This window comes from Eumetopias jubatus, unplaced genomic scaffold (genome assembly GCF_037043125.1).
Source record: "Eumetopias jubatus isolate StellerSeaLion01/CBP00866 unplaced genomic scaffold, mEumJub1_p1.0 scaffold_5, whole genome shotgun sequence".
Taxonomy (NCBI): Eukaryota; Metazoa; Chordata; class Mammalia; order Carnivora; family Otariidae; genus Eumetopias; species Eumetopias jubatus.
The window spans coordinates 25,946,156-25,968,912 of NW_028274811.1; the positions used below are offsets into that span (position 1 = coordinate 25,946,156).

Here is a 22,757-nt window from a genome sequence, read left to right on the forward strand (position 1 = left end):
TCAGCTCAGGTCTTGATCTTAGGGTCAGGAGTTCAAGCCCCACATTCGGCTACACACTGGGCATAAAGCCTACTTAAAAACATATATACATAAAAAATTTTATTCTCCCCGACTTCAAAAGAATAATGAGTCTGCACAAAAAATAAATAAACCTCCACAAAGTAGCCTCAGCCCTGCAAATGATTTCCAAGACACCACTGGGAACATGTACACCCCTCCTCAGGGCACACTGTCTACTCCACCTGTCCAGCAAGCCCCTGGCAGGAACAGAGCCCACACTAGCCCTCCTAGCCTCGCCAAGCGAGTAGTCACCAGCTGCTCCGGCTGACAAGCTGAAGGGAGAAGCGGTCACAAGCCCCAAACCAGAGCAGCGGCAGATACAGCGTCACCCAGGACTCATTGCCTCAGGGAAACTCTCTCTCTCACCAACGGGAGGACAGCCACAGGGCCAAAGCCTTTCCAGAAGCCTCTGGCACCGCCCCTTCCGGAAGCTCCCGCACCAAGCCCCGCCCCCGCCGGTCTTCATCCGGGTACTGAGCTCCCTGCCGGAAGCCCATTTCCGTAACTGTCCAGCGAGCCGGAAGCGGGTTGTAGCGTGGCAAACGCCTTTTCAGCCTCAGGGGCTAGAGAAGTGGAAAAACAGAGCTGCTTCCCCCAAGGAGCTTCTATTCCAGTTGAGGGATACCGACCATAAGCTAATGTGCAAGTAAATATATTATTTAACGGGCGGCGGTAAGTGCTATAAAGAAAAAGCCGGGGAGGGGAATGAGGACCCATTGCCTTCCTAGTAGTCATCAGTCATCTGTTTGACACGGCCTTCCTGGTAAGGTGGTATTTGATCAGCCCGAAGGGAATGAGGGCGGTAATTCTGTGACTACCTGGAAGAAGAACGTTCCAGGGAAGAGGGACCAGCAAGCACAATGGCCCTGAGGAAGCGAGTGTGGCTGGGGCAGAGGCAGCAGGAAGGGTGATGGGTGGGGACGCGGGGCCTCCCAGACCAGGTAGGGATCCGAGGTGCCCACAGGCCAGTCAGCGGGACACTACCCTCGTGTGAGCCCAAGTCACCCCTGCAAAACCAGAGTTGTTGGTGGGACAGTAAAATTGGACCAAGAAGGAGGCAGCTTTGTCAACCATGTAACATAATTATGTTGAGGATTGCCAGATAATGTGCAGGATACCCACTTAAATTTGAAGTTCCGAAACGCAACGACTAATTTTTTGTTATAGCTCATGCGAAATTATTCGTTGTTTGTCTGAAATTGAAATTTGACTGGGTGGCCTGTATTTTTATTTGCTAAATCTGGCAACCATAACGCTAGAGTTAAGACACCAAGTTTGGAAACAGGAGCAGTGCTATGCCAAGCCTTATTGGAGCCTGAGGCAAAAGAAACATGTACCTCTTACATACATGTTTTTGTGTGTGTTTGTGTGTTTTAATGGCTAATGTTCCCAAAATAGTTTTTAAATACTGAAAAACTGAGTTGATATATTGAAATTCACATTTTAAAATTCAAATATTTATACCAAAAATAAAAAATATTATTAGTTTTCCTGGATTTAATGGAAGGTCATAAATAAAATTTTCAAGATTTACTTCTCTTGACCAAGTATTCTCCTAAATAATTTTCTATTAACATGAGTTTATTGAGACTTACTTTGTAGGATGCCACCACTGTGACTGTTGGTGTTTTAAAAAATTTCGAGACCACTTATATATTTGGATAGGATTCCACTAAGAAAAATTTGTGAATCTGTTTTACAGGATCCAAACACAATGCTGATTTTTTCATTACAAAATTGTTTGCTGCCTAAAACTTCTCCAGATGAAATTTCCACAGGATATAAATCATTAGGCTACTCTTTGCTTTTTGTAAATCAGATGTATTCATAGAAAATAACCTTTCTCCATAGAAAATAAGTTCTCCAACTTAAAAGTATCTGAAGACATCTCCATTTCTAGAACATCTGTAATCTTCTTTAACTTCTATTTGATAAACATATTTCCTATAATAGTTGATACACTCATTGGTGATTTGTACATTTCCAGTCTCTTTTCAAGTTCAAGACGTATATTCATATCTCTTGCTAATGTTTTACATTAATCAAACATACTTTGAGTTACTTGCTCTCATTTCTTAAAAGCAAAGGGACAGGCCTTCTATTAAGCAGGCAACATGCTTTGTATATAGTCATGGGGGTTTTTTATTGTAACAACCTTTAACTTTTTCTACTTAGTTCAAAATACCATCCCATACAGGTAAGATGCATAAAAATTTGTAATCTCTTTGCACCAAGATGCTTGCTATTTAAGCACATTGTATTTTGTCATTTGATGTTATTTTAATACTTTAACAGATACCTTTGTGTGAAGTGCTTTGATTGCATTTGATCTTGATTCCCCTTAGGATTCATATGTGTTGGGTTTTTTTTATAGATTTTTTTATTTATTCGAGACACAGAGATACAGAGAGAGAGAGAGAGCATGAGCAGGGGGAGAAGAAGCAGAGGGAGGGGGAGAAGCAGACTCCCCGCTGAGCAGGGAGCCCGATGTGGGGCTCCGTCCCAGGACCCTGGGATCATGACCTGAGCCGAAGGCAGACACTTAACCATCTGAGCCACCCAGGCGCCCCTCCCCTTAGGATCCATGTGTTTTAGTGTAGTTTTTAGAACAGGCTTAATATCCTACCTGCTCATTGAATTCACAAAAGACATAAATATCCTTTGTCCAGTACTAAAAAAGGGCTATATTTGAATTCCTTGAAAGCAGGGTTTTTGCACATTCGATTATGAGCTGAACAAGGCACAAATTTAGCATAATCATTTTGGGGGAAAATAATGGTTTGTATATCCTGCTATATTTGTTCCATTATCATGACCCTGGCCTCCACAAGATTTTTTGTCAATACTTTTTCCAATTTAAAAATTTTATTAGCTAGCCCATATCCTCTTATCTCTTCAATAAAATCAGTAAAACTTTCATCTATTGTTAAGACATTCTTAATGCAAACATACTTAATCATCTGACACATTTGTTCAAGATGGGCTGCCTGTGGTATACAAAGAATAAGGAAAAGTATGTTACTTCTTTTATTCCCAGTAGTGTTTCAGACCTGACATGGTTTCCAAATAGCATTGTATGTTTCCCCTAAAATTCATATGTTGAAGTTCTAACCCTCAGTACCTTGGAATGCAGTGTGACTGTATTTGGACCTAGGGCCTTAAAGAGGTAATTAAGGTAAAATGAGGTCATTATTGGGGGGCTCTAATTAATATGACTGGTATCCTTTTAAGAGGAGTTGAGGCAATACACAACACACAGACCAAGGGGTGTCCAGAGTAAGAACATAGTAAGCATTTGGCCATCTGCAAGCCAGAAAGAGGCCTCAAAAATAACCAAACTTCCCCACACCCTGATCTTGGACTTTTAGCTTCCAGAACTGTGAGAAAATGTCTGTTGTTTAAGCCACTTTGTGGTATTTTATTATGACAGCCTTAGCAAACATACAAGTTTTAAATTTTATTATACAAATACGGCACAGATTCCTTTTTATGATAGCTACATCAACATTATAATAAGTTCAGTTAAATAAGGAAACATAGTAATTGGTTTTTCAACTTTGAGTACTAATCTACTTATCCTGGAAACTAAAACAATGTCTAAAGTATAACTGACAAGTTGTGAAGTGAAAGTGCATGTAATGGTGAATTTTATATGTCAACTTGCCTAGACTGTTGTGACCACTTGTTTGGTCAAACAGTAGTCTAGATCTTCATCTCACATACTAGGCTGTCGTACATACAGCCTTAGGCCTACAGAACAAAAAGGAGGTTTATGTTACTAGGCAACCAAGAGAGGACTATAAATAATAGAACTATCAAAAAGTAGCAAAGGGTGAGATATAATGAAGGATAATGAATATAGCTAGATGATCATCTCTCAAATTTCCAAAGTGTTAAAATCAAGAGATAGCACTTTGTAAGCATATGATTTACAGTCAGAAAAATGAAAACAGACAATGGAAAGAGGTTCCTCTAGGAAGGATGGGGGAGGAGAGCAATAGGGTGGGGGAAAATTATTCATGGTTAGCTGTTGTTCCTTAATTTCAAAGCCGTGTGCACATATTTTTAACTGGGATAGCACAGAAAGCAAATTTTTACATATGCTTCAAGCCCCAGATCTAATGTTGCCTACTGTAGTGCCAACTTAGATACTCTCCCGTTACTCAAGCGCTTGGTTCTCTGTTATCAGACTTCTGTTTCACACATCTATTTAAGAATCTTTTACATTACTCCAAATTATTTAAATGTAAAAGCAGTATTTTATCTTTGCTTCCATACAGATCTTTCATAACTGTTGCATAGATGAAAATACAATAATTTTTTTAAAGATTTATTTATTTGAGAGAGAGTGTGTGCACGGGAAGGGGCATAGAGAGTCCTAAGCAGACTCCGCACTGAATGCAGAGCCCAATCTCACGACCCTGAGATCACAACCTGAGCTGAAACCAAGAGTTGGACGCTCAGCCAACTGTGCCACCCAGGCATCCCAAAAATACAAATTATTTTGAGCAAAGGCTTTGGGTAAGATCAGGGTTTGATTCAAGCTTTTCACTAACTAGCATTGAAAGCTCATGTGACCTCAGGTACGTTACCTAACCTTTCTGACCTCCAGCTTGTTTATTCTAAAGGTTGTGAGTTTGCCTAGCAAATTCTCAAATGCACACTGAAATGCTCACCTCTTTAGTGTCATATTGAACATGTTAATGCTAAGTTAATAAAGATTACTGAAAATAGTTTCCTGTCTCTAATGTTGTCCTTGGTTTCCAGGACCACAATGAGATTGGTAGGTAAGCACCGAGACATAACAGACTCCTTAATGGTTGATTCCATGCTTAACACAGGAAATGTTCAAAATTAATGTGGAACATCTTGTTAGGCCACATAACAAAGGAAGATATCAAAGATAAGTTTTTCTGTATCTGTGTTTTATTTCACATGAAATGACTTTATTTTATTTTTTTTTAAGATTTTATTTATTTATTTGACAGAGGGAGACACGGCGAGAGAGGGAACACAAGCAAGGGGAGTGGGAGAGGGAGAAGCAGGCTTCCGGCTGGGCAGGGAGCCGGATGCTGGGCTCAATCCCAGGACCCTGGGATCATGACCTGAGCTGAAGGCAGACGCTTAACAACTGAGCCACCCAGGAGCCCTATGAAATGACTTTTAAACTCAAAAGAACGAGACGTCCACTCCCAGCTAAGATGGAGTAGCTTCTGGTAGACCAGCTTTCATGTCAAACAGTACCATTAAAGCTGCATAAAATCTCTTAAAAATCTGTTTTTTTTTTTAAAGATTTTATTTATTTATTTGAGAGAGAGAGAGAGCCCAAGAGGGGGGAGGGTCAGAGGGAGAAGCGGACTCCCCGCAGAGCAGGGAGCCCAATGTGGGACTCGATCCCGGGACTCCGGGATCATGACCTGAGTGAGCCGAAGGCAGTCGCCTAACCAACTGAGCCACCCAGGCGCCCTCTTAAAAATCTGTTTTAAGGTATCAACGGACTGCTGAAACAAAAAGGACTTGAGCATCAAGATCCCAGGGAAGAATGATTCTCAAGTTAGTGAGCCAAAAGCGCCTAGCCTCTGTTACCCTTAGATCATGTACTGATTATAGGCATGGCATAAAAACTGGGAATGTAGATAAAGGACCCAAGCAATGGGCAGTTGCTAAGAGGCAGAGAAACCATCAGACCTGTCTCTTGGCAGTCTCAAGGGGGTATTAAAAGGCAAAAAATAGACTAATTTATTGAATATTGAATAAAAGGGAAGGATAGAGAACTTAGTCAACCACTCAGCCTGTTTACCCATTAAGACATTTTCTGAATTCTGAAGCTATGCAGAATGTAAAGTTAAGAAGCAGAAAAGCCTACAAAGAAAAATGAGGGCGTTGGGCAGTATCTGGATGCAAAGGATACAAAGATTAGAGCCGCACAACTGCCAGAAGGACAGATGCAGTGAGCACTCTGGGCTCAACTGGAAAACCCCTAGAGGACTAGTTCTCTAAGGAGGGGGGGAAATGACGATAAACTAGAGGTAGAGTCAAGAAAACTGAAACCCAGCCTTCATTAAGTTTAGCTCAGACTCTGATTAGATTAAGTGGATCAATCCCCACTCTGCTTAGTAAAGGAAAAGGATGAACCCATTGTGTAGGACATTGTCACCATCCAGAGCCTCTATAATTTGTCATACACAATGTTGAGCATCCAGTCAAAAGTTATCAGCCATACCAACAGAATGGACTAAATGATCAACCAAGAGGGAAAAACCCACAGAAAATTTTTATCATGGAGTTACCAGACAAGAACTTTTTATTATTTTCTTAAAGATTTTATTTATTTGAGAGAGAATGAGAGAGACAGATCACGAGCAGGGGGAAAGGGCAGAGGGAGAAGCACACTCCCCGCTGAGCAGGGAGCCTGGTTCGGGACTCAATCCCAGGACCCCAGGAATCATGACCTGAGTCGAAGGCAGACACTTAACTGAGCCACACAGGCGCCCAGACAAGAACTTTTAAATAACTGATTCGTTAGTTGAAGAAAAACATCGATAAAACACAAAAGACTAGTTCCCTGGAGAAATAGAATCTATTAAAAATGACTGAATGGACAGATATTCTAGAACTGAAAAATAAAAAAACTGAAATTAAGAACTCAATAGATGGGTTTAGCAGAAGTGATAAATTAACTGGAAGACAGATGAATAGAAAATATTTAGTCTGACACACAAGTGGGGAAAAAAGGATGGGTAACAGAGAAGAGTATCAAACTTCAAACAGTGAAAAGTTTTAACATCCAGACTATTGGAGTCTCGGAGGAGACACAAAAAAATGAGCAACAGTATTTGAAAAATGTCTGAAAAATTTCCAAAACTGATTAAAGACAACCCACAATTCAAAAAACTCTGTACACCCCAAGCCAGAAAATAACAAAAAGAAACCCACACTAGGCACATCATAGTAAAACCACTGAAAACCATAACAAAAATCTTACAAAGCAGACAGCAGGGAGGGGATGGAGGGGAAATTACTTTCAAAGGAGCAACAAAAGGACAAAATAGCTGAATTTTGAACAGAAATGGTGTAAGCCTGGAAATAATGGAATTACCACTTAAGTTGGCTAAAGAAAAACATGCAGATGAATTTAATAGAAAAGAGAATAAACTAGAAAACAATTGTAAAAATTACCCCCAAATATAGCATAGTTATAAAAAAATATGAAAGCAGGTTAAGAGCTAAGAATAGTATGATATAATCTAACTTACATTTAATCAGAGTTCCAGAAGGCACACAGAAAATATTAAAAGAGAAAATGGCTTAACAGTTTTCCAAAACTGATTAAAAATACTATTATACACCTTTGAGAAGCTTGAACACTGTCAAACAGCGGGGGTAAAGGCAGACCCACCTAGCATGCCAATAATTTTTACGTTGTTTCTCAGCTCTAAGTGAATCTTTCTGTAATCTTGCTGTTATACTGGAGTTGCAACTCTGTAAATTGTTTCCCATACTCCCTTACCAGCTGACATCCTGTTAGGATCTGCCAATAGAAGGTACCAGAAGAAGATTACATGGCATTAGATAAGTAGCAGGTGCCCAAACCCAGGGATTTTTTTTTTTAGAAGAGAGATAATTTTATATATTAAAAGCCACTGAGATTTAGAGGTTTTATTATTACTGTAGCATAAGCCTATTCTAACAAAATATGCAAGAAGAATTTTTTTAAGTAGACCCTTGCAACAACAAAAATAAAACCCAGGTATATGAAAGACATAAATGTAAGAGACAAGACTATAATGCTTTTGGAAAAGAATACAGGAAATACCTTTATCATTTTGGAGAATTGAATAATTTCTTAAACAAGACACAAAAAGCATAAATCAAAAAGGGAATGCTTGATAAATCTGACATAAAAATTAAGAACTTCTGTTCATCAGAAAATAAAACTAAGACTGAAAAGACAAACTAGAAAAAAGATACTTGCAAAACCTATAGCCATCAAAGAGCTTATGTCTATAATATGCTAAAAATTCTAGTCAATCAGTAAAAGACTTGAGAAGACACTTACAGAAGCCTAAGGACTAATAAAAAGGTATTCAATGTCATCAATAATGATGTTAAAATAGATAATACTATGCAGGTAACAAGCTGGCTAAAGTGCAGAAGTATGACAATAACCAGATACTGGAGAAGGTTGGGGTAACAAGAACTCTCATTCACTCCTGACAAGAATATGGATAACCACTCTGGAATACACTGTATGTTAAAGCTGAAGACTACTAAAACTCCACATTTCCACTGCTAGTTATATATTCTACAGAAATGGGTTTATGTGTACCAGGAATCGTGTATAAAAATGCGAATGGCAGCATTTTTATAATATACAAAGATTGAAACCAACTCATCTATCAACAGTACATTGGCTATATTATGTACTGTTCCACAATATACATTAACAAAACTGAAGCAACTCTATAAATTAAAACAAACTAGAGCTACACAACAGGAATGAATCTTAAAAAGAACTGTCAAACAAAAGCCCAACACCCGTAAAAATGGACAATTCATTTATAAAACATTCAAAATCGGGGAAAACAAAATAACTACTTATTTAGGGATGTAGACGTGGGTAGTAAAATTAAAACACATAGGAATAACTACCACAAACCACTAGACCAGAAAGGACCAGAGATGATCCAGAAGAGGGTCACAAAAGGGGCTCCTGAGGTGCAAATTGGAAAATGATCTCTTCTCCAACCTGGGTGGTGGTCATAAGCGTGCTCATGTTCACCTTCATATTCTTTAAATTGTACATTTATGTTTCATAATTCTGTGTGTGTATCTCGAAATTTTTTGATAAGAAATTCCAAAAAAAAAATTTTCAAATTTTAACAGCAAAATAGTCATGAACATACGTGATCACTATGTTTCTAGAAGGCAAGGAGAGACTGTTTCCCTCACTTTCCAGAAAGGATACTGAAGCTTGGAAATGTAAGTGTTGAAACCAGTGTAGAACCCAAGGTCAAGGTTTTGCCAATCAAGTATTCACGACCCAGATTCTGCCTGCACAGACATGCATAGGAGAGAAACAGTGAACTTCGTATAAGCTCCCCCATCTTAAAAAATACTCCAAATAAGGCTCTTTTAAGGCTTCCAGCAGGGACACTTTATTTTTTGGTTAAAGCCACATTGATAGAAATGCCATAAAAACATGTAAACAAGGTATCAGAACTTTGGTTCACCGAAACCCCTCACACGGAAAACATCTGAGGTACAAAGGCACCTTGCTAGGTGCTAGACAGCCTGACTCTGCTGCAGCCACTCTGACCCAGCCTTTGTGGCCAGAGGTGGCACAGGGTGACCAGGGAGGTCAGAACCCAGGTCACCTGGGACCCTCCCAAGTCAGCTCTCCGTTTGCTCCAGACAAACATTCACTCCAACAAAGACCCAAGTGACAGGGCCTGGAACATACAAAGGTGTCTGTCATGTTGAACTTGAGGATGACATGGGCTGTAGGGCCAGGAAGGAGAGGGGCAGAAAAGGAAGTCAGTCAACTTCTGTCGATCCACATGGCCTCAAGAATTCCTGTCCTCGTTCATGGAACCACTTATTTGAGACTGTGAACAGAAAGAAAATACGTTACAATCCTGTTGGTTAGTTTAGCAGCCAGAATGAATGACTCCTTCATGATGACTCCTGCAGTTTAGCAGCCAGAATGAATGACTCCTTCATGATGAATCCTGCACTGGGCCTTGGGACTCAAACACGAGTAAGGTATGGTCTCATACTTCAAGTTGCTCATGAGCTGGTAAGGAAGACCTATATATAAAGTAAGGAAGACCTATATATAAACAGATAACTGTTCAAAGATGATAAAAGATACATATGTGTACATTGCCCTGGAAACTGAACCAAAGGGCACCTAACCATGTGAGGGAAGAGGAGACTCCAGGCTGGGCCATGGTGCTGCACAGGAGTTATCCAGGGGAGAAGATGGATATACCAGATGATTCCTTTATCAAGGGGGTCCAGGAAGTGGGAACAGGATGAGAAAGACATCAAGGCATGAACCACCCTGGTGTGTATCGAGGACCCCAAGCAGCTTGTATTACTGGGGAAGAACTGAGATACAGAAGCTAGGGACAAGGAAGCCTGTCAGGACTGTGGAAGGCCTGGACATCAACCTCAAGACCTGTGGGCCAGCCGACCCGGTGTGTGTGCTGTGGGCAGCAGAGGCGCTGAGCTGGCCAGCACTGTCACCTAAAGCTGGGCCTCCAATCCACACGGGCCACTAGTTCGTTCCTTAACACAAGACTCTTAGAATGACAAAACAAACTTATCCTGATGCACTACTGAAGCCACAGAGCTTTTAAAATATAAATGTACTCAGGTGAAAAAAAATTAAAGTGTCTACAAAGCTTATAATGATAAACGGCAATCTCCTACCCACCCCTTCCACTGCCAAACCCCACTTCTGGAGGACACTCGCCTCCTTTAGTTGTTTCTTCTGATACTCAACCACATATTTCTAAATAACATGCTTATGCTGCTATCTCTTTTGACTTCCAATTTTGGAATTCTTTTATACTACCCCTAAAACACATACTTATCACCTCCTATCTTCTCAATGGTGTCAAATCACAAATTTTAATTAACATTATCATGTCACGTAAATGTTGCTCATGCCTGAGCCACCTAGTAGTGTATGCTGACATTTCTCGTACAACTTTTTCTTTTCCCTGAAGTCAGCAATTGCTTCATTTAGTTTCTACTTGCTTAATTTTCTGTGAACCTACCACTATTACCCCCAAAACTCTCCAAGAGGATATAAACTCCTCTGTCTGCAATCACTTCCTATCATCCTGGCCCAAGTCTCTCCCTGGTTCACCATAGCTGCTTCCAGAACAAACCTCCAGCTTCAGCCTCTGAAGTTTGGTCCCAGCCTTGAGCCTCATCTCATGGCCCCTGTGCCACAGGTCTCCCCTAATGCAAGTGACAAAGGCAGCTGGTCCCCACACCCATGACGTCAGTTTTAGTGTAGGCCTTGTTCCATGTGAGCCTTGCTTGCCTGGGTCACCCCTTCCCCATTCTGATTCCAGTTCTCTACCACTGCTCCCTCAGAACCCCTGCCAGAGTCTACTCCTCTGGGAGCCATCCTGGACCTACAATGGTTGTGTAGCTATTCTTCCTTGGAGCTTCCTCAGCTCTGTGGGCATCTCTGAGTGTGTTCCCAACCAGCTGTCCTGGCCCATAATCAGCTCTGTGGACAGCTACATGGCTGAGATGAGACAACCAGTTAGCAGGGGAAAAAGGAAAAACTCAAAAAGGAAGACAGTCTTGGCACTGTGAAAATAGGGCAGCAGGTATCTCCCAACTCAGAGTCTAAGGCTGACCACAAGAGCCCAGGCTGAGACCACCAAGCCACTCACCCCACTTGCAGCCCACAAGCACGGGGCAGGCAGCGTGTCTCGTACGGTAGTCACCTTCCCCGCTCCGCAGGAGGTTGTACCAGAATACGGCTGTGCCCTAGGAAAAAGAGCCCGTCAGACAACACTCTTAGATTTAGGGCTCAAGGACCTGACCCTGAACACCTCCCTAAGCAGAAACACCCTCACTTTCCCGTGTACAAAGGGACAGGGCTCTGGCATTCCAACAGCACAGAAGTATCCACCCTTCAATGGTGGGGCAGATGTTTAATAATCCACCTTCCCCCAAAGTGACTTCCCTTCCCAGCCCATCTCCTCAGATGGAAGCTGAGGCCACAACGTCAGAGTTCAGGCAGGAAGGGGCTAAGGCCTCTCACAGTAAGAGTCAAGGAGGCCAGGGAATGGGAACAGAGCTTCAACCAGTGACCCACAAAAACTAGAACTTACCTTCTTAGGCCAAATCGCAGCCCCCAGATCAGGAAAAACAGTGGCACCACCAGCTTCTACGTCGCTCATCTGAGAACACAAGGCACAGAGCTTGGCCCTTGTACTCAAAGCTCTCAGAGCAGCTGAGCCACAAGGACACAAGTATGCAGATTACCTTTCTCTGAGCAGGAGTGGCACTGCTTGAAGGCTCTGCTCCACAGCCGGCCCTTCCACCAAGAAAAGCGCATCCCATGCATTACCCCTCCCTAAACCCTGCTTAATCTATGCGGTTCATCAGGATAGTCCGAGGCCAGGGGCACTTGAGAGCGGTAGCCCTGCAGGAGACCCAAATCCTGGCTGTCCTCGGATGGGAACAATCTCAGTCTGGACATGGAGAATGCCTGCCTGAACCCCCATTCTTGCATCACCACCCAGTCTGGGCCACGCCAAAGGCACCGTGCCCTGTGAGCTGCCCTAGCCCAAAGCTCCTTGCTGCTCCCAACACCATCTGTGGCCCCCACTGTGGGCTCTGTTTCTCTGGTTCTAGCAGCCCTCCCCAGGGCCAGCTAGGTGAGCAGACAGGGTGTGGTTCCACAGGCTCTGCTTTCTCCCAGGGAGGCCCCAAACTAAATGGAACACAAGCTCCACAGTAGGGAGGCTACACTTATGCCCACAAAGCGTGCCTCAACTCATGCCCAAGGCACCACTTCTCTCTCAACCGGCTGTCTTACTTCAAGTTTTTTGTCTATAATGTAATAAAATGTGGAGGTTTAAAAATATTTTCACAGGATGCATGCCAGACAGACTAAAGAGCACTCAACAGACACATGGTAAACGAATAAGATGAAAACCTTTGATGGCTTCCCACAGCCCTGGGGATCAAATCCAGGCTCTTTTCTAGAACCCAAAGGCCCTGTCAGTCTCAGCAGCCATTCTCTCTCCAGCCGCTCTCGTCTCAAGCACTGCCTCTGAGTCACACGCGTCTTCTTCCCTTTTTCCAACATCCCCAGCTCCTTCCCTCTTCCAGGTCTCCACACATTCTCCCCTCTGCCAGAAAGCATGTTCCACCAACTAATTTCCACTCAACCTTCAAGTCTCCACTGACACATTACTCCCCAGGGAGGCCTTCTCTGAACCTCAACCCTGAGCCACAAATACTTTTTCAAGGTATTTGTCACCATGGTAACTAAATAAATTACCTCTCCGATGGTTAAAGCAAGTCCCTCATATTAGACCGTAAACCCCATGAGAGACTCCACGTGTCCTGCTCACCAGCATGTTCATGGCCAGCCCCAGAACATAGTAACCACACACAAAACTTAAATGAGACACCAAAGGAAAAGATGGCCGTGGGCTTCTGTCTCTAAGTTACTTGACAGTTTGTATGCCTCTTTAGAGCGGGCTAAGCAGAGGGAAAGCAAACTGCTCCTCGTGTGAGAGGTAAACCCAATGGCCTGTGGCTGAAGCACAGGCAGCAGACGGGAGGCAGGCCACCAAGCTCTGGGGAAACAAAGGCATCTTTCATTTAAGAGCACCTCATGGCAGCCTCCTCACTCTGCCGAGGGAGGGAACTGCCAAGGAGGGAACTCTCCAGAGCACTCACCCCAAAAGTCCTGACTAGCACTGGGCCCATCAAAAGGAGCCAGGGATGTAAACATCAAGGGGTGTGGGTGAGCACACAGAAGGGAACACTGGCCAACTCTCTCCTCCAGCCAAGAAGAGTGCTGAGGGCCAGAAGGAACCCAGCCACTGAGCGACAGCTGGTGCTACCAGCCCTGACAGGAGTGGATGTCAGATAGCACTCTGGACCCAGGTTCCCCAAAGGCCCATTTGCTGCATGCATCATACTCACGTAGTTTAAGAACGTGGCCACACGATTCCCCGTCCCTAAACGCTTGAAAGCATCTTGCTCATTTTTCTATAAAATTAAGTGAGAATGAACAGTGGACCTGGCCCCAATACTTACATAGTTAAGAAACGTCGCTAACCTATTCCCCTCCGTTTTGAGGCCGCTGTCAAAAGGTCGCTGCAACAAACAACAACTTTCACCCACATTTGCAGACGGTTCCACCCCCCACTCACAGGACTGGGGCCGAAAGGGTCAAGGGAGGACACTAAGCGTGTGTTCCATACATCAGCCTGGACCATGGACCAGAGCTGCAAAGGAAACACAGGGGAAGGGGGCAGGAAGAGCCTTCACAAAGACCTAGTCAGGGCCGATGCTAAGTCATGGCACAGGGAAACAGCCAGGCTGCACTGGGCTCCACAGGCCCCGTGCTTCCTGATTTGGACTTTTCCAGGAACAAAGGCCTGGTCCTGGTAAGGCACGGGGAGTGGGAGGAGCTGATGTAGAGGCTGAAATACTCCGAGAAGCTCCAGCTTTCTCAAATCAGCTGGAACGGGGCCCTGTGGAAACACCCATGGTTTAGGCCTTACCCTAGAGAAGTCAAAATGTGGCTCGTACTGTCCTCCCATTCCATAATTAGCAACCTGGTGGGAAAGAACAGCATTGGATCTTGTCAGCAGCATGAACAGTCCTGAAGCAGCCCATCTCCCCAGGGATACCGTCTCCCCACAACAACCAAAACAACCTGCATCCCTTAATAACCAGAACCCCCAAGTGCATCCTCTCGAAGGTGGATAACTACGCCCTGCCAGCACTGGGACACCGAACACATCAAATGTATCCACGGCTGTGTCCAAGAGTCAGGCCGCAGCATGAATGGGGTTTCCCAAACACAAAAAATGGGCAACCTGCAGACAGCCACGGCGGAGAAGCTCCAGCCCTTCAGGGACACTCAGAGGGCAGAAGAGAGCGCCTTCCATGAGGCAGGCCCTGGCCGGGGCCCTATGTGTTTGCAAGATAACAGGAAGGTAATCCAGAGGAAATCCAAAAAGAAACTCAAGACAGGAACTTCATTTTTATGCTAGTTTGGGAGCTCCTGAGGACCTGACACTGCTCCTGCCCCAGGTCACTGTGCCCTGGTTGCTGTTCCCAGTCAGAGGGAACAGAGAGAACAGACTCCACTCCCTCTAACAGTGGTTCCCTGCACGGGCAGTTCTGCATCCAAGTGAAACAACAGGACCCGGGCAGCCAACGACCGCCTCAGCGTCCCTGGTGGCAGCCTGGGCCTGGAGCAGGACCGGAGCCATCCTGGCTTCCGCAACTACCAGACGTCAGTAACTGGATTATAAGCTGTAAACGCCTGACTGAACAGTTTATCAGCACAATGTAAGTCTTAAGTCACAAACGGTTATTCTAGCCTCAGTGGACAGAATGAGAGACAGAGTTCAAGACGAAGTATAGTATCTGATACAGAAGCTGATAGATCAAGTGGTACCACCAATGTCCATCTGGGAACATTTGGCGCTGTATCATACTGAAACCCTAAAAACCTCTGGGCCTCAGCTATCGGTGTTCAGGAAGATGCTTTTTTTTTTGCATATCCTTTTTTGGCGAGTCCAACAGTCCGATGTGAGATTCTGCAAAACTGGCAACAATAGAGACCTAGAGACATGAGGGAGAGGCGAGGGGGGGGATACTTTACAAGAAAGGAAATCCGCTTATTGCAAAAGAAAGCAATATCTATCAAATGTGATGTAGTGCCAGAATCTGCACAGCATGATTTTCAGTGTGCGCAAAACTAAATATTTTGATATGAAGAATCGGTGGACAAAAACATGGTATCATAGGCTGCTTCAGCCTTCAAGGTGCCTGCACAGAATACCTGGAAATCCTGCCAACAGTGCCAGGAGGGCAGGTTCAGCACGTGGCCCTTAGGCCGGAAGCACATCTAAGGAAGGAAGGGCTTCAGCAGTTGATAAAGTGATAATACAAACACTTTCCTTGGGTCCACTTGTTGAGAACTTGGAAGAAAATTTGGAAGATGACTGGGATTAGCGTGCCACTGCACTCTGCAAAATTTGGTCACCGCTTGCTGCTGGACCTGCAGAGAATGACTGTACTTTCCAATACTCCCATTTGCGGGATGAGATGCTTAAACTTGCAGACCCCACAGAGTGAAAGAAGCCACGTAGTTATAGCGGACTCATCTTTTAACAGTTTTGGGAATCCCACTTGATCACGTGCTGATGCTCTTGTGTCTACACCATTTAACACTGTCTCCGAAGAGTGTGTCACGGGAGCTTGCGGATTTGCAATCAGATTCACCATCCGGGCAAACTCCAGGCAGAGACTCACAACTTTAGTAACAAGCAACTGTACATCAAAACGGATTCCTTGGCTAAAATTAACAAGTCAGGAAACGACAGATGTTGGCGGGGATGCGGAGAAAGGGGAACCCTCCTACACTGTTGGTGGGAATGCAAGCTGGTGCAACCCCTCTGGAAAACAGTATGGAGGTTCCTCAAACAGTTGAAAATAGAGCTACCATACGATCCGGCAATTGCACTACTGGGTATTTACCCCAAAGATACAAATGTAGGGATCCGAAGGGGCACCTGCACCCCAATGTTTATAGCAGCAATGTCCACAATAGCCAAACTATGGAAAGAGCCCAGATGTCCATCAACAGACAAATGGATAAAGAAGATGTGGTATATATATACAATGGAATATTATGCAGCCATCAGAAAAATGAAATCTTGCCATTTGCAATGACACGGATGGAACTAGAGGGTATTATGTTAAGCGAAATAAGTCAATCAGAGAGACAATTATCCTTTGATTTCACTCATATGTAGAATTTAAGAAACAAAACAGATGAATATATGAGAAGGGAGGGAAAAATAAAACTAGATGAAACCAGAGAGGGAGACAAATCCTAAGAGTCTCTTAACCCTAGGAAACAAACTGAGGGTTGCTGGAGGGGAAGGGGGTGGGAGGATGGGGGAACTGGGTGATGGGCATTAAGGAGGGCACGTGATGGAATGAGCACTGGGTGTTATATACAACTGATGAATCACTGAACTCTGCCTCTGAAACTAACAATATACTATATGTTAATTAACTGAATTTAAATAAAAAAAATAAATAAATCCCCCACCAAAAAAAACTGATTCCTGTGGGGAGGCATTCATGTTAATCATTAACTGTGTTGTTACAAAGGTATAAGAGCCAGTCATTTGAAAACCATGGGTATTTACGGTACTGGGGTCAGAGTGAAGACAAAAAAATAAATGGTCAGAAATTACTTTACTAAGGCTAAGCCATCAAGTCAGAAGTGCCTTCAGTCTTAGAGAATTCTGGCAGTGTGGCATCTCTTCCACTATGAGACAAGCCTTCATCCAGTTCATAAGAAAGCCTCAATTGCTCTTTTTCTTCCAAATGATCCACTGCAAACACATCGACTACAGGCGAAAGAGTGTCAAGAGGAAGCAAAAGAACTAGCTGTTTTCCAGAAGCCTGTAACATTCTGAGGGACCAAGGAGTTCAGGCTGTTGCTGGTGCCTAGGCACTGATTATATTGCAACCAGTCCACACTGAATGAACACTTAGAGGGAGGTGCTGAAACCCAGGTTCCTGTCCCCCAGACCATGCAGGGTCAAAGCTTTCAACACTGCTGGCTGGCAAAGGAAATGCCAAGGCAGTTCCTAGAAGAAGAAGAAGGCAAACAAAAATGGGGCTTCAGCCCCTGGGCAGCCGTGGTCTGGGTCTTCCTGCAGAGCCCTGACTTTAAGAGCCCCTCCACAAGGAGTCCTGGCATTCAGATCCCACTGATCACTGACCTACAACACGATGACAGCCCAGACAAGATGGAGGCAGGGTTGTGGCAGAGAAGCCCGTCCAAGTACGAAGCTGCTGCCTTCTCGGCTGCATGTGATACAGGGTTCAGAACGTGGAGCCGGGGAGCCAGCCAGGAGGGCAACGGGGGCACAGGTCCCATCCCGTCTCCTCAGCCCACCGGTCAGGGTATGGAATCAGCCAGTCAAGCAGAATGCTGTCCTCGATGGAGGCCAAGAGAGTCCTAACACTGGCTCTGAGAGTGGCAGATGTCTTAACAATAGTCCTGCTCCATGAGGATAGGAATCACAACAATGCCAACAAGAGATGCACCTAGTGCACTCAGAGTCCCTACTGCTCCTGAAATGGTGGAAGTGGGAAATGTGGCATAAGTCCTCTATTGAAGCGCTTGTTTATGGAACTACCTTAAAATTAAATTAAGCTTGGGGCACCTGCATGGCTCAGTTGGTTAAGCATCCAACTCTTGATTTCCGCTCAGGTCATGATCTCAGGCTGGTGAGCTCGAGCCCCATGTTGGGCTCTGCCCTCGGGGCAGAGTTTGCTTGAGCTTCTCCCTCTCCCTCTGCCCCTCCCCCTGCTCACACACTCTCTCAAATAAATAAAATCTTTTAAAAAAATTAAACTGGGGCGCCTGGGTAGCTCGGTTAAGCATCTGCCTTTGGCTCAGGTCATGCTCTCAGGGTCCTGGGATGGAGCCCCGCGTCAGGCTCCCTGCGCAGCGGGGAGTGTGCTTTTCCCCCTCCCTCTGCCCCTCTCCCCAGCTCATGTGCACATGCACTCTCTCTCAAATAAATAAATAAAATCTTAAAAAAAAATTAAGTTTACAAACTCAACACTAAACTGGACTGAAGATTATATAAAATTTTCACAAGACTGAAAGGTAATCAGCATGTTTTTCAAAACTGGTAGATTTCACACAAATCCATAAAGAGGACCTTCAAAACTGGTTTTCTGATTGCTGACACAGCTAGAGGAAAAAAAAAAAAATTCAGTGATTTGCTTGAGTGTATCCAGGCAAAAGTTCAGAGAATCTTCCAAATGATCTTCAGTTCAATAGTCTAATGAAATCTATGGTTGCCAAGCCTAAAGATCAAAGGTTCAATCCTTAAATATATAGAAACTCTGGCCAGACAGACCCAGGGGACTCTTTAAAAAATGCCAGCAACGGGCACCTGGGTGGCTCAGTCGATTATGCATCTGACTCTTGATTTCAGCTCGGGTCATGATCCCAGGGTCATGGGATCAAGCCCCGCATAGGGCTCCACGCTCAGCGTGGAGCCTGCTTGAGATTCTCTCTCTCCCTCTGCCTCTGCCTCTTCCCCTGCTTGTGTGCGCACACACACACTCTCTCAATAAATAAATAAAATCTTTAAAAAAAAAAAATTGTCAGTGAAACTTCTCTGGCAGTGTCTCAGGTCACCACTTTATAATAGAACCCAGAAGTTCCAACGTTCAGAAGAGAGCATGGCCAAAACTGATTTGAACTCAATATATACCAGAGGATACATTATTAGGAGCTCTACCCAACTGCCATGTGTCTTCACAATCACCTTTGCAATAAAGGCAGAAAGCCAGGGTTCCACAGGAGCTACAAAGCTCTCCACTCTCATCAGCATCTCCTGACCTCTCACTTTTCCTACCAATGTATCACAGAACACTTTACCTCCAAGTGCATGTGAACCAGGTGCATCAGAACTAAGACCTCTAAAGATATTTATAGCTCTCTTAGAAGTGTCCCTAAAACAACTCAGGATTTCAGCTTCCATAGTCAAGAAATACAAATGGGTCTGCCATGCCCACCCCTGGCCCCTAGCTCCTAGTATGATACTTGGGCACACACAAGATAATCAATATCTGTTGAATGATAACTATTGGAATGACAGTAGGCATGCTTAATTCTGTCTTCCCTGTGTGAGGTCACTCCATATCCAAAGCACTGTGCAGTCATACAGTGCACTGGGCAAGCCCCCTAAGCCTGGCTTCTGGGCACCCTGCAAGACCATCTAGCCAGAAATACCTGCTTCCCAGCCCCAGGGTCCCGGGAGCCTGCCATACCTGCAGCAGTTCTGCAGTCTTTACTGTGAGCCCTGTGATGTGCTGCATCCGAAGATTCACTCGAGCCACAACAGGGTCATCGTCCTCCTCCAGCCATGAGCTAAGCCAAAAGAGGGAGAGAAAGGAAGGCGGGGAAGGCGGCTTAGATGAGGTCTCGTACTCTCCCCCCCGGAGTCAGAGCCAGCACGAACAAGCAGTACAGGATGAGTATTCTAAGTAAGGAAGGTGTCAGCAGGAAGGACAAGCCAAACCAAGCTCCCTTGAGTGAAACGCGGAAGCCCTGGAGGTAAGGGCTTGGGCTGCCACCCCACCACCACCACCCCACCACCACAACCACCTCTGCTAACCTTTTGGAAACCCTGTAGCTGGCAACAGTGAGGATGCCTGTCTTGGGATCACGAACAGTGGCTCGCGCAAGCTGGAAGGCAGGAAGAGAGGGCAGACTTATCCTTTTTTGCCTTGAGTGCTTTCCTAGAGAGACTGGGACCAGATCTGCCATTCAGGCCAGTGGGGTAAAGAAGTTTTTCAGGCAGTTGGCCCTAGACAAGGCACCGTGATCCTGCAAGGCAGGCAAGGGCAGGAGTCTAAGGCCCCCACGTTTCCTGCTCTGCTGTCACGCCCTGGCCACTGCCCTGCTCTCACCCAGGTCTGTGCTGTCTGCAGAACTGTGCCTCTGGAGTCCCCGCTGTCCCCCCACCCATCTGCCTGGACACACTGCTTCCTCACCAGGCACACGCACCACCCCTGCCTGAGCACCACCTGTGCGTGGCTACTCCCACCACATTCAGACCCCTCAACCTTGTACACTCCTCTTGACCTGGTCCTTCTCAACCACAGCAGTCTCCTCTGCCAAGAAACGTACCCAAACATGCTTCTGCTGCAGCAGCTCACCCTGGGCTCCCACTGCTGTGAAGAGCAAAGATAGGCAGACTTTCTACTCGCTTGGGAGCCTCACAAGGTCAGATGATAGAATCTGGAAGGGACTGCACAAATTGAAATATGTGATCTGCTGCCTGGCAGCCACCTACGTCCACATGTATGCTAACACACACACATCCACGAACACCCCTAACCTACCTCATACCATCTTGATCTCCAGAGGCAGGAACAGTGACTCTCCCAGGAAGCACTTGCTGCCCAAAAGCAGCTCGCCATGCTTCAGCTGTGTACTGTCCTAATGACCTCACATGGGTGGGACCACAGACCCCACCCCAACAGCACTTCCCCCTAATTTCAATAAATACTTAATGAGTGCCTACTACGTTGCTGGCGTTACACTGGGTGACCAAGACATGGACCCCGGTGGGGAGAGCTGGGAGCGGGGAAAGCTTCATGTCTGTGGGAGCTCAGTCTATACAGTCGAGAATGGTCAGGGCAAGACCACCCAGCTGAGACCTGAGGGGTAAGCAGGCGTTAGCCAAGTAGGGGAACATTACAGGAACAGGGAAGGAACAGCAATGCAGAGGTCCAGGCACAAAAATGGGTGTGACACCATGACTGTGGACAAGAGGCCAAAGAGGCAAGTGGAGACTGGGCCTGGAAGCAAGCTCATGGCGAATGAGAAACAGGGAAGGCAGGTGATGGACATTCATAATCAGAATGTGGACACCTCGTGGAAAGCTGACTAAGGAAGGGCCGGAGTGGTAACACGGCAGCCAGAGAGGAGCTCAAGGCAGAGCTCAAGGCAAGAGTCGATGGCAGAAGGGATGGAGAAGTGCGGACGGAGCAAAAGACTGGTCAGGAGATCACCTAGCCAGGACACTGCACCCAGCTCCGGCAGTGTGGCAGTGCCCCGAAGACAGAGGACTTCCCTGAGCTCCTAGCTACGACGGCTCCCGATGACAAGTGCAGCTGCAGCTAAGCCCCATCCAAACCTCTGAGCCTCAGCACTGGCCTGGCATCCACAAGGAGGCTGTGGGCGGCCGCGTTCGGCTCCCAGAGATAGGCAGGGCTATTTTGAAAGCAGGCCAGGGACCCAAAAAAGCAGCTGCCAGGCATTCCCCGCAGGCCAAGTTAAGCTCATGGGCCCTACTTCAAAGCCAGAATAGCATCTGTCCCTCACAGGCTCCAGAAAGGAGAGGTCAGCTTGTAATGGCCCATGTCATGGCTTCTATTCAAAGACAAGTTTCCCCAACACTCCCCCCACACAGCCCCTGCCACACATGTGCACCACACACCCAACATGAATACACACACAGAAATGTTTCAGTGCCTTGGCCTGAGGGACAACTGAGGAACCTCTCAGGAGGTCCTAGCGGAACAAAGCCTCTCTCACCTGGCAACCAGGGAAACAATTTTCGTCCTTGGAGGACTTTGCAGCTGACCCAGGGAGTGGAAAGGATGGGTCCTGGTCCCCATTCTCCAAGCGCACTGGCTAGACCGTCCCTCAGCAACCTCAATGGCTGAGTCTGGGCGCTAGATGTCCTGGTACCTCAAGCCAAGGTCGCTTCAAGATGAGGTGCAGGGGGGCCAGGATAGGAACCTATTTTCCGTCTCTCCACAAGTGTAGGGCCTCCTGGCCACTACAAGTCTATTAGGTGCAGAGCAACAGAGGATCCAGCTAAATGCCCCCCCTTGTAATCACCAGTGATAGGAAAAGGGTGGGGACATGGCAGGAAGTGGCTCTATTTGAATGACGTCAAATGGGAGCAAATCTTGTATGAACTAGAAATACAAGAACAATTTTACAGCCTAATGACGTATATATGAAACAAACAGCCAACTGCATTCTTAGACATGAAATACCAGAGGAATCTCCAGGAAATTCAGGAACAAGACCAGGAAGCCAAATGTTAACCATGCTCAAGGAGTTCCAAGCAGTTCAACAAGATGATAAAAACAAAGGAACTAGGATTATTAGGAAGGAGAAAACAAAATTTTCCTTATTTGCAGCTCATGATGGTGTCCGAACGACGCAAGAGAGTCAGCTAAAACCCGAAAGAGGAGTAAGGAAGTTGAACAACTAGCTGCAATCTGCACAGGTCTGCTTCCCTGTGGGTAAAATGAAGACAATGACAGTGTACTTAACAGACGAGATAGTTCATATATGTTAAGCACTTAAAACAGGGCCTGTCACACTTAAGAACTCAGAAAAC

The 22,757-nt window shown here is 45.4% G+C and overlaps 1 protein-coding gene across 8 annotated transcripts in view; it reads right to left on the bottom strand.

The window, feature by feature from the left end:
* Positions 1 to 9,206: 9,206 nt before the first annotated feature.
* P4HA2 (prolyl 4-hydroxylase subunit alpha 2) overlaps positions 9,207 to 22,757 on the bottom strand; it is a 33,764-nt gene continuing 20,213 nt past the window's right edge. For 4 of the 8 annotated variants that reach the window (XM_088023608.1, XM_028103570.2, XM_088023609.1 and 1 more), the window contains 7 exons: positions 20,010 to 20,080; positions 19,663 to 19,762; positions 14,340 to 14,393; positions 13,756 to 13,821; positions 11,925 to 11,993; positions 11,481 to 11,577; positions 9,207 to 9,668 (listed from right to left, as the gene is read on the bottom strand). In XM_088023608.1, coding sequence (XP_087879734.1) covers positions 9,598 to 9,668; positions 11,481 to 11,577; positions 11,925 to 11,993; positions 13,756 to 13,821; positions 14,340 to 14,393; positions 19,663 to 19,762; positions 20,010 to 20,080 — 528 coding nt within the window. In that variant the 3' untranslated portion in view covers positions 9,207 to 9,597. Of the gene's footprint in view, positions 9,669 to 11,480; positions 11,578 to 11,924; positions 11,994 to 13,755; positions 13,822 to 13,869; positions 13,930 to 14,339; positions 14,394 to 19,662; positions 19,763 to 20,009; positions 20,081 to 22,757 lie in introns of all 8 variants that reach the window. The other 4 variants (XM_028103573.2, XM_028103572.2, XM_088023611.1 and 1 more) reach the window with 4 other exon arrangements.